This window comes from Micropterus salmoides, unplaced genomic scaffold (assembly GCF_014851395.1).
Source record: "Micropterus salmoides isolate LMB-PRFRI ecotype aquatic unplaced genomic scaffold, ASM1485139v1 Ms_hic_scaffold_16, whole genome shotgun sequence".
Classification (NCBI taxonomy): Eukaryota; Metazoa; Chordata; class Actinopteri; order Centrarchiformes; family Centrarchidae; genus Micropterus; species Micropterus salmoides.
The window spans coordinates 1,528,768-1,540,879 of record NW_024040707.1 but is presented as its reverse complement, the minus strand read 5'-3'; the positions used below and the strand labels follow the sequence as shown (position 1 = coordinate 1,540,879).

Genomic DNA, 12,112 nt, shown 5'->3' with positions numbered 1-12,112 from the left:
TATTTTACCTAAAGCAGGAGACTAAAATGGGCCACGACAGTTTTATAGGTCTCTATACCCACACTACATATTTCAAAGTAGTTTAACTTGGAAATTCAAGTTAACCCAACTTGAAGATTTCCTTTGTATCAAATCAAAGTTCATAAAGTTGATATAACTTCTGTGTTCCATGTTGTTTATTTTTGTTGATTGAACTTTTTATAACTTCATACTTTGAGTTAAAACAAAAAAATATTTTACTTGATCAGATACTTTTTAGTCCCCGGATCTCTTTTCAAGGAACTAAAAGGTTCCTTCAGCCCACTGTTGTGTGTGTTTCCACCGACCTGCTAAGATCAGGCAAATAAACCAGCTGATAGGCTGCAGGGCTGCACGCCGCACAGGCATCATTATTTGTAACCACGATCCATGAGCAACATTTATAAATAAACATCAGATTTGATCTGAATATAATGAACAACTACAGGCTGTGCTCGACCATTGAAGCAGCTTTTTGTGTGGGAGTAATAAAGACACGTGATAAAGATTGTTACAAATTTAACAACAAACTGGATAAAACACATTCCTGCATTTTATTCATTCAGAGTTAAAACAACTTAACTATATTTATCTTACTTTCTATTTCAGGTTAAGAGGATTTAAATTTTGTTTCAGTTCTTCCTTGTTTACCCCAATAGTGTCTATACTTGAAAATGATTTCAGCTAAAAGTGTTGTTTTCCTTTAACATCTAACCTGAACAGCTGAGGGAACCTGCTGATACCCAAACTCCCATCTTTCCAAAACACGTTTTTTATACATAGAAATATTTAAGAATTTCGCTACATGTATTTGACAATAAAGTACTTTTACCGCAAAGCAAGTTTATTTAAACTGCACAACATTCATACATGGAAGCAATTCACTGTGTTTTAACATCGATACAGACAAGAGTAAGAAAGACAGCAAATAAAAACTACAAGGTCTTAAAAGATATATAATTAAAAGAATAATAAATAATTTTAATAAACCTTAAAAGTAACCCATTAGTGCATTTTAGCTGACTCCACCCCCTTTTATGCACATGTGAATAATTAAAATAATAAATGTTTTTTCTTTTAATGTGCAAAATGTTCCTGGTATTGTTAAAATGACTCTTTATTTTCTGTTAGGTGATTTTATTTCTGTGTGTGTCGCACCTCAAAGGAAGCGGAGGGGGAGGAGGCAGTCACGCGCATGCGCGCGCTCCCGACGCGACGGCGACCTGTTTTGCTGAGAGACGCGAGAGGAGGAAAGTTTAGAAGCGACAGAAAGCAGCAGCAGGTGAGGAAACGCTCTGTGTTCCAGCTTTAAACATTATCTGTGGAATATAGATGATAATATCAGAGCAGGAGACAGAAACCTTTGCATCACTTCTTTGTCTCTAAGTATTGATCAGCTTCCAAACTAACTTTCTTTTCACAGCAGCTTTCATCAGTGATGGGCGAAGTATTCAGATCCTTCACCTCAGTAAAAGTACTAATACCTCACTGTAAAAATACTCTTTGATGAGTAAAAGTCCTGCTTTGAAAATGTAACTTAGAGTGAAACATAATCATAAAAATGTACTTGAAGTATTAAAAGTACTCAATGCAGAAAAATGTCTTGTTACTGTTAGATATCATATCATGAGATTTTTATTCTTCATGCATTAAAGTGAAAGCAGGATTTTACTGTTCTTGAAGTTGATGAGCTCATTTTGAACTCATTTGTTTCAGACTGAAAGATTTTCAGATTATTTTCATTACAGAAATAATCTGCTGATTATTTTCTGCGGTCCAAACCTCAAAATGATTAAACAATACATTAAAAATATTTAAATAATTAACACGAAAAGCAGCAAATCTTCATGTTTGTGAAGCGTGACATTTTTTATACATGCAAAATGACTTTATGATCAAAAAGTTGTCAATTTTCTGTCAGTTGACTTATTGATTAATGGACTGATCCTGTCAGCCGCCTGTAGAAACTGTTGGAGTTTAATTTACAACCAAACATCATATTTTATAAACTCTTCATGAGTTTTGTGTGTAAAGAAATCTGGACGATGGAGATGGAGTGGCATGAAAAGGAAATACTCAAGTAAAGTACAAATACCTCTGATTTGTACTTAAGTACAGTACTTGAGATACTTTATTGAAGTAAAAGTACGTATTATCAGCAACGTGTACTTACAGTATGAAAGTAAAATGTCCCTGTCAGTGTTTCTCTGTTATATCGGATGTTTCTGGATTAATATTCCTGCTGCAATAACGAGGATGTTACATTTTACTGCTGCACATGTTTGAGCTTGAGCTCATTTGAGCTCCTTTATATTTTGTTGTATAGGTATAATTTAAACAAGCTGCTGATTACTGCATTATAACCTGTTATATTATATATATGGTGCAGAAAATGTCTCCAGATTGCAGGAAATTAACTGTTCAATGCTTTGGCTCAGATCTCCACTCACATATTTCAGCATTAAATATTTCTGCAAAATAGTGTTACAATATCTTCTGGTCTTGTCCTCGTGAACCAAACATTGTGCATCGTCAGGGCTCGTGAGCTCAGGTCCCGTTGGCTCGTTTAATCAACAGCAACGCATCATATTCTGTGAGACCGTCGTGTGTTTGTAGCTTTGTGACGATACGAATGGCAGGAAGGGCAATCTGTAAAGTAACTAAAGCTGTAGTGCAGTAAAAAGTACCCTGTTACCTCTGAGATGTGGAGTAGAAGAAGTAGAAAGCTGCATAACATGGAAATACTCAAGCAAAATACAAATACCTCGAATTTGTACTTAAGCTCCCATCAGGAGGTCTGAGCTCCCGTGGAAGCAGTAAAATCAGCATCTGTGGGGGTCACTGATTCTTTTACCAACAAACATTATTTTGAATCACAAATAATGTGTTTTTATTGTAATTAGTAATATTTACATCAAATAGATAAACAGGTTTAAGTTAACTTGTTTTGTCCAGTGTTGATGGAACAGATTGAGCTTCAGAGCTTGAAGTGGGCCGGTGCGCACCGGTGCGCACCGGTGCGTACCGGTGCGTACCGGTACGCGCCGGTACGCAGTAGCAGCACCTCGACGTGACGCTGGCGCTGCGTGACGCTCACCTGCTAATCTTTGTCTGCGAGACAGACGAGGGAGAAGAAGAAGCTCGGGCGCCTTCCAGACAGCCGTGTGCAGAAAGCTCTTCAGTGTCGCAGCCTGGGTGCAGCAGGACATTTATTTATTTTATATAATAGAAATATTGACAGATAGGCGTCATTTACACCGGGGACGCTGGGGACAGGACAGAGTCAGAATGTCTTCATCACTTTTTCAAAGCTTTTGTTAAAAATGTTCTGAACAACAGCAACAAGAAATGTTAAATAACAAATGAAACACATGCAGTGCAACTGAAATATAGAAGAAGCAAACGTGCACTGTCCAAAAAAGTAACTTCAGATAAAACAACAAGCTGCTGATTCATTTTGCTTCCCTTCATATAAATAAAGACATTTCCACCATATTTTGGTGCAGTAAGTGTTAAATGCTCAAAGTCTTGAAAATACTGTTAAAATATCATCTTGTCTTGCTCTTGTGACCCAAGTGTGCCGTCACACCCCTAATCTGAGCCTTATTTATTTCTCTCAGCCGGTAACGTATGTTAGTAGGCTATTTCGAGACCCCCATGAAGCTCAGATTATAACTCGATCCCTGACAGGAGTTGAGTAAAAGTACTTAGTTACATTCCACCGCTGGTAGTAAAACAATTTCAGAAATAAAAATGACATAATAAAACCAATTAATTAATTAGATACAAATATGGATGGGTGCTACGGTCAAAACTGTTATCGCGATAAAACATTTCATATCATTAGATTTCAATAATTATCAGTCAAATCTTTATTTCTTTCAGGTTTAAAGGCTGATTATAAAAAAGGGTGAAAATTCAGGTTTAAAACTTTTCTTTCTGGTCAGAACAAACACATGATGTCAAACAGTGGCTCACAAAACCTGTTCTCCACAAATATGCACGAGGAACATTAAGTAAAATCTTTATTCCATCCACTTTTCCTCAACAAAATAAATATCGTAATAGCAAAATTAAGTGCTGATTCATTCGTGATTCAAATTAATCAAATCAAACATTTATTGAACGTTTGTTATTTTGAAATTATATTATGATATTTATGGTTATTGTTTTTATTGCGTCGCCATAGAGACAAATAGATTTTGACACTTAAATTTAAATAAACTGCCGTTATGTCAGCAAGATGACGTCACAGATTAATCGTTGACACTAATGATAGATGTATATTTCACCTGTTGGCTCTCTTTGAGCTGTGTTTCATGAATGGATGATGTTTATAGTTAACTTATTATTATTGTCATCATCTCTGTTGTTGTTTGAGTCTGAGCAACATTCATCGTTACATTGGCAGGATGGATGTGACATCACACTGCAGCGGCTCTGACATCACTGAGAGCGGAGCCAATAAGATCCCAATCCAATCAGAATGCATCTCGAGCCAGCCGACAGCCAATGGGAAGCTCCCACATCACAACGCAGGTGAGACAGAAAGCCACCTGTGTGATTTTTATCATTTGTCTTTGTGACATTATATAAACTGTTAAACTGACCTGAGAACAGTTAAACCGTCTCTGACGTCACGACCGGTGTCCACATCTGGATCCACGTCCTGTCTGCACCAGCGGAAGACAGACGACTTCCTGTTTCAGGACGTTACCCTGAGCTGAGACTTACAGGCCCGACTTCCTCCCAACCCACAACACAAATCCTCACAACACATCGACACAACAGAGACTTTGCCTCATTTTTAGGGTTTGGCTAAATTCTTCTTGGTTAGCGTTCAGGAAAGATCTTGGTCATGGTTCAGATCAGTGGGGGGAGTCAGTTAACACCAGAAACCCTGAAAACCTCAGAATCAAGTATCTGTTTCTTTACCGGTTCATTCTCTGCAGTTCATCTGCTTTAACATTAACACATGAAACTAACAGAAACGTGTTTTCACCATTTTAATAGAGATCTTTGAGTCACCTCGCTGCGTACTTCTTCTCATGTTATGGTTTAACAGCAGCGTTGGTTTCCCTTCAGTATAAAAGGTGAACGTCAGCTCACCTGTGTTCTGTACCTGAGGCGTTGCTGCTGTTAGCGTTAGCTGGATCTGGGAGAGCGCGACACATTGAACACGGCGAAGCGTTCCTTCAGATTCACGCCGTGTTGAAGGAAACGCTTCATCATGTTGGAGCTTCTTCCTCCCTCGCACCAAACCTCCTGACTGCAGCTGGTTCAGTTTTCCGGTTCCGGTTCTTGAAACTTAAGCCCACAACCAATGAGCTCGTGTTCCCACAGAGGCAGTTCGATTGAGACAGGCAGCAGGTCCCGTTCAGAGATTCAGTTAAAATAATTCAGATGAAACCCGACTGGTGTCTCTGAGAACAAGAAGCAGACTGCAGGAACCACGGGGTCCAAAATAACTCCCTCACCGTTAACCATGAAAACACAAAACAAATCACATCTGCAACATATAAAGACATAAATGACCAAACTCAACTCTTACTTACTTTTATAATAATGAACTGTATAGTGAAATATGAAACGTCAGTGTGTAATGGTGAGAGACGACTAATGTTCAGATCCCGTATAACCTTACCTGGCTGACCTTGTGGGCCTTGACGCTCACTTGAGGTCACCTGTGAGGGTTCAGTTTGCTGGGTACTCCAAACCAGGAAGTGGGCCGTGCTTTGAAGCTATTTTGTAGGGTTGGGCTCCAAAATACCCATAAACTTACTTTATGAAGACGGCTGTAAAACGTTGGATCCTTTTTTTTTCATCAAAACCTCCGCAAAATGACTTGTTTCACTAGCAGAACTTGATTCATTTGGTCCGATAACATTTAATGAGAACCGCACGATTATTATTTTATCAACCTCATTATTTATTAATGGAGGGCTAAACGGGGAGTAAGCTGGCAGAAGCCTCTACTGCACTCGCTCCTGTGGCGTCGCATAATGTGGAAACTATGTGGAAGATCCGGGTAATTTTATACCCAAACTGCCCCCCCCCCCCCTTGTAATAATGTGTGGATTCCAAGATGGCTGCATTTTTCTAAGGTTTACATCTTCCCGCAGAGGAAGCTCCTCCGCCTCTCTCTGATAGGGCAGAAGATGGTGACATCAGTGATGACTCTTTAACCTACACCAATGACATCTCTCGCCTCCTGCCCACACAGCCGGCTTCCGCACTCCGAAAACAGAAAGGTAACTGCTGAACACCGGATTTAATCTAACTTCATGTACCTGAATCTGACATGTCTCAGTCTGATGCCATCTCTGATGTCATCTGCATGTCTCTCAGGTGTGGACAGCTCATCAGTGTCTCCTCCTCCCGTCTGTACTCCTCCATCTTCCTCCGTCACCTCTCCTCCTCCTTCTCGGTCATCCACCTGTAACAGAAAAAGCTGCAGCCTTCCTCATCATCATCATCATCATCGACACAGCACCAATCAGAAGCGTCTCTCCTCCTCTAAAAGCCACGGCTCCATCAAGACAGACGCCGCCCACATTAAGGAGGTTGCTGGAGATGGTGAGCCAATCATGTTTGATCTCTGAAAATGTAAAGTTTGTCCTGAAGGTGGCGCTAGAGGAAAAGTAAAGATTTCATCCTCTGTGGAGCTGGACTGAGATCAGATATGAATAAAGATATAAAAGTATGTCGTCAGCGTAAAGGCTGATTTAATGCTCTGTGGAAGTGGTTTGGAAGGTCACAATAAGTTCAGTGAAAATATACAGTAGTAAAAATGGCCCCCAGGAAATAGTCATATCCTTGCGTTCTAAAGTCCGTTATGACAAAGTCACTCACCTTCTCCCTCCTACTCAGCTTTATAAGCCACCGACCTAAAAGACATATACATGGAAACATTAAAGCCTCAAACAGTGTTACAAACTCATTCAGTCCTGCAGTGCAGGTTGTGACTGACTGATACATGTTTGCCCCTCTAGGCTTACCATAGATGTATACATTCATAGAAACCCGTGTACTCGACCTGACCTGACTCGACTCGACTCGCTTATAGAGCTTGTTGGCCTCGACACTTCCTGTACCGTAGATGTTGAACTACTGCCTGACTGTCCAATAACACCAAAGAGATAGTGTAGATATAATTCATATGATTTAGATGAACTCGTTTAACTGTCTTGACACATTCAGTCTCTGAACGTCACTTCAGTGTTGCAGTCGATGTCGTGTTTCGATATCGACTGCAACACTGAAGTGACACAGCATAGATCACATTTATGAATGAGGGATAAACAATTTTGTGCAGTGCTTTGTGGACAGTCCACCACCTAATAACACAGCTTGTGATTGGAGAGTCAACAAGGATGCCTGCGATTTCATACACAAAAACCTTAAGAGTTGTTTGTATAGTCGGCATTAAATTAATAAGTTAATAAAACATTGAATTATTGCTTATATTAATTTTTGAACACATTCTCATCTCAATGCGTCATAACTGACGCTTTCAGACAGCGTGACAAAGCGTAAGGATTTTATGCTAAAGGTACCCTTCAGCGTCCATATGAAACGCCCCCGTTTCCTACGTTGCAGCAACACAAGGGAGGCTGAGGCTTAGCCAGTCGACATGGATACATTCAGTGACTTAGGTTTAGGTACTAACATTTCTGATGGTTGTGGTAAAGGTAGAGGCTTCCTCTACCACTACCGCTAGCTAGCTAGCACTTCCGGTCTGTACGGGACGAGCGTCAAATACCTACGCTATGTCACTCTTTCTCAAATTGTCGGTATATGACGCCCTGAGATGAGAACGGGCTGAAATAACAGTGTTTCCTGGATGGATTACCAAGCCCATGGATGGATAAGAACAAGTGTTTGCTCGTTGTAATGGTTGACGGCTTATAAGAACAAGCGTTGGACCGGATGATGCTCTACAGGACAGTTTTTAAAGTCTCTACAAACATTTGTGACAGAGATGTATTTTGAGAGAGTTTGTCAGAGTCTCTCTGCTGCTTGGTATTTTGATTTAAATACTTTTATTATTTCCAGCTCATTTTCTCATTTCTCAGAATCTATGTGGGACACAGTGATGGTCACGAAAGCTATCTGAGCTAACTAGCTCGCTAACAAAACAATAAGTGTCCACAGTTTATGAAAAGCTGCATCAGCGTGATGTCCTCCTGTCTCCAAATGTGAATAAACCACGTCTCTGTTGTGGAGCATTAACAGTAATGGAACATGTAGCAGACAGACAGGCAGGCAGTATTTCAGTCTGACAGGAAGCAAAAAACCGAACACACTCCCATCTCAGTGTTTATCAGCCGAACACCTTCAGCATGGCGGCCTGCTTATCTCTGCTGAACAGGCACACATTTATAGCCCCTCCCAGCATCAGTTGGTCCGGCCTGTACCAACCGACACCCTCCCTGACCCACAGCAGGCTGACACCGTGATGACTCCGAAACCCGACAGCTCAACATCGTTTACAGCTGATGTGTTCGTTATGTACTAGGACGAAGTAGGAACTAAAGAGACTTCAACTTTAGTAGATACACATTTTATTAGTGTTTATTAGTCTTATTTCAAACATAAAGGAAATTTATATTTACAGAAAACGTTCAAGATAAAGTTGAAATATTTTGAGAATAAAATTGTTTTTTTCCTTGAAAAGTAAATAAATATTTAGAGACAAGTCATTATATTAAAAAAGTGTGAAATTTCAAGAATTACAATATCTTCATAATTGTTTGACCTGTCTGTTCTGATTGTCTCTCTACAGACTGTTGCGTTCACTGTCCCCTGACCTGTCTGTTCTGATTGTCTCTCTACAGACTGTTGCCTTCACTGTCCCCTGACCTGTCTGTTCTGATTGTCTCTCTACAGACTGTTGCGTTCACTGTCCCCTGACCTGTCTGTTCTGATTGTCTCACTGCAGACTGTTGCGTTCACTGTCCCCTGACCTGTCTGTTCTGATTGTCTCTCTGCAGACTGTTGCGTTCACTGTCCCCTGACCTGTCTGTTCTCTGATTGTCTCTCTGCAGACTGTTGCGTTCACTGTCCCCTGACCTGTCTGTTCTCTGATTGTCTCTCTGCAGACTGTTGCCTTCACTGTCCCCTGACCTGTCTGTTCTGATTGTCTCTCTGCAGACTGTTGCGTTCACTGTCCCCTGACCTGTCTGTTCTGATTGTCTCTCTACAGACTGTTGCCTTCACTGTCCCCTGACCTGTCTGTTCTGATTGTCTCTCTGCAGACTGTTGCGTTCACTGTCCCCTGACCTGTCTGTTCTGATTGTCTCTCTACAGACTGTTGCGTTCACTGTCCCCTGACCTGTCTGTTCTGATTGTCTCTCTACAGACTGTTGCGTTCACTGTCCCCTGACCTGTCTGTTCTGATTGTCTCTCTACAGACTGTTGCGTTCACTGTCCCCTGACCTGTCTGTTCTGATTGTCTCTCTACAGACTGTTGCGTTCACTGTCCCCTGACCTGTCTGTTCTGATTGTCTCTCTGCAGACTGTTGCCTTCACTGTCCCCTGACCTGTCTGTTCTGATTGTCTCTCTGCAGACTGTTGCGTTCACTGTCCCCTGACCTGTCTGTTCTGATTGTCTCTCTACAGACTGTTGCGTTCACTGTCCCCTGACCTGTCTGTTCTGATTGTCTCTCTACAGACTGTTGTGTTCACTGTCTCCTGGCCTGTCTGTTCTGCGAGATGCTGTCCATGTGTTCGGCTCTGGGAGAGTGTCTGGCGTGCGGAGTGGGCGGGGCCGGGTGTTGCGACGCTGCCACTGGCTGTTGCTGCTGCGTGGAGGCGGCAGGGGAGGCGGCCTGCACAGAGGAGGCGTGTCAGGCCGTGTTGGATTGTGGGATAATGGAGGATTGTTGCGGCTCGTCGGACTGCTTGGAGATCTGTCTGGAGTGCTGCTCCATCTGCTTCCCCACATAGAGCAGCCAATCAGAAAGGGACTACAAGATGATGTCAGAGCAGGTTCCTCACACCTGTCTGTCTTCATAACTCTGTTGTGTTTGGCCCGGAGACGTCGTGGACAAACATCACGTTATTCTCCATTTTTGAAAGTTTAAATCGTTTTTCTTTTATTGGTTTTGTTTTTTCCGTCTTCTGGATCGAATGAACAAATGATGTAAGGTTCTGAGTTGAGATCGCTGCTAACCAGACGAGTGAGAAGGAGAGTTCAAGTTCACCTGCAGCCATCTGTATCAAACATCAGCCAGAGCAGAGAGACATTAAACATGTTGATCTGTTCTGATCAAGTGTCAGATTAATGGATTATTGATGCAATCAGGGACGGGCGAAAATACATCAAAATGTATTTTAAAATAAGAGACCAATTAATCAATTTTATTGATGTCATCACGTAGACCCTATCAAATACAAATGACAACATCCTGTTTTGTACTGAAAGACGTGTTTTAAATGTCTCATGAATACTGGCCGTCCCTGCATGAGTTCATCGCATTAATGTTGCAGCTGCTGAAGGCGGAGCTCGTTTAATGACACTACGTAATTAGTTGATTATATTTTGTGTTCATACTCAAGTTATCTGAATAAATGCAGTGAAAAGTACAACATGTGGTGTCTGATGTCTCTGACTGAGAGGACGGATGTTCCTGTTGTTCTGCAGCAGAAGCGATCGGACTCGTCCAGCTCGTCTCTGTGTTTCCGTGATTGACAGCTCAGGAGGCTGGCGAGGCGGGGCGGGGCAGGAAGTGTGTGTTTGTTGGAGCGGCGTGCCAGGACGTCCAAACAGGAAGCAGGAAACGACTGAAATGACAACGCCACCTGACCTCTGACCCCGGGACGATCAAAGCGACACACACACACACACACACTGATCCCAAACAGTTCAAAGAGCTTGGGATGACGTTTTAAAGCTGAGGGTCGGGGCCCTCGGAGGGGCCATCAGATAAAAAACAGGAAGAACACGTTGTTTCTTTCATTCAGACGTTCCTCTAAACAACAGCCAGGAACACGAGTGCTGCCTAGAGGACTAGATGTGACTGATTATACTACATGTGTTTTTTCTCATGTACTTGTTCTAATACCTGACATGGTTGTTAGTAGCATTGAGCTTTTGACTGTTGGTTGTGAAGTCGGTCAGGGGATCAATGGAGGAAATAATCCGCAGATTGATCCAGAATGAAATGAATCATCAGCTGCAGTCTGAATCTAAACAGTTCAGAAGGAGCTGCAGCAGCAACATCCTGCTTTACATTAACGAGGAGGAAGAAGAATTTATAAAATCACAACAGTTTATCTTCACAGTGTGGTATTTGTACTTTTTCTGCAGTAAAGGATCTGAATACTTTCTCCAGCACTGCGAGCTGGTGTGAAGATGTGGGCATGCTCAGACAGAGGAGAGGTCAGGTGTGTACCTGCTGCAGTCTGATTGGTTACTGCCACCTGGTGGTCAGACTGCAGCAGTTTGAAATCACCTCAAGTCCTTCTGACACAGACAACAGTGTGCTGCACCATCAGGCAGAGACACGCCCCCTGCTGGACACCCGCACTCACCTGTCACTCACCTGTCACTCACCTGTCACTCACCTGTCACTGGAACATGTGGCTTTTTTTGTGGACTGAGAGAAGTTATTGTTATTATGATTTTATTGATGAAGGAGCAAACGTATCAAATTACCCTATTAATAAATACTGTATATTTGTAAATTAAGGAATTTTATTTATGACTTTGTTGTTGTCAGTTTTATTGATGAGCATCGTTATTGTGAGTTTTGTTTTAAGATTTTAACTGAAAATAAAATTATTATATAATAATATTTTATTATTATAAAATATTATAATAAAACCTCACCTGTCACTCACCTTGAGAAATATAAACTTTCTGCTAAGGAAGTATTTTCAAATTTTTAATTTCTTTTTACTAATTTAATCACTAATTTAAACCCATCCCTCTCTTTCCTACAGTACACATGCTGTTGGGAATCTATCCCAGCATGCACTGGGAGAGTTTTAGGACTCACACCTTAGAGAGGTCATTTATATAATAATTAATATTTATATTTAATGAGTTTATCCTGATTTTAAATTTGTAAAAACAGGTCGCGGAAACAAA

At 41.3% G+C, this 12,112-nt stretch overlaps 1 protein-coding gene across 1 annotated transcript; it reads left to right on the top strand.

The window, feature by feature from the left end:
- The first annotated feature begins 1,185 nt into the window (after window positions 1-1,185).
- zgc:113363 (uncharacterized protein LOC791449 homolog) lies at window positions 1,186-10,605 on the top strand. The gene is made up of 5 exons (XM_038722705.1): window positions 1,186-1,300; window positions 4,430-4,557; window positions 6,141-6,269; window positions 6,367-6,594; window positions 9,692-10,605. The coding sequence occupies exons 2-5, from the start codon at window positions 4,431-4,433 to the stop codon at window positions 9,964-9,966; spliced, it is 759 nt and encodes a 252-aa protein (XP_038578633.1). The 5' UTR covers window positions 1,186-1,300; window position 4,430; the 3' UTR covers window positions 9,967-10,605.
- Window positions 10,606-12,112: the final 1,507 nt, after the last annotated feature.

What these genes read in the sequence shown, in the direction of transcription:
- zgc:113363 (XM_038722705.1), top strand. Translation starts at nt 4,431, where the DNA reads ATGGATGTGACATCACACTGCAGCGGCTCTGACATCACTGAGAGCGGA. An exon ending in GCTCCCACATCACAACGCAG is followed by an intron (nt 4,558 to 6,140) that starts GTGAGACAGAAA and finishes ATCTTCCCGCAG; the next exon opens with AGGAAGCTCCTCCGCCTCTC. An exon ending in TAAGGAGGTTGCTGGAGATG is followed by an intron (nt 6,595 to 9,691) that starts GTGAGCCAATCA and finishes GTCTCTCTACAG; the next exon opens with ACTGTTGTGTTCACTGTCTC.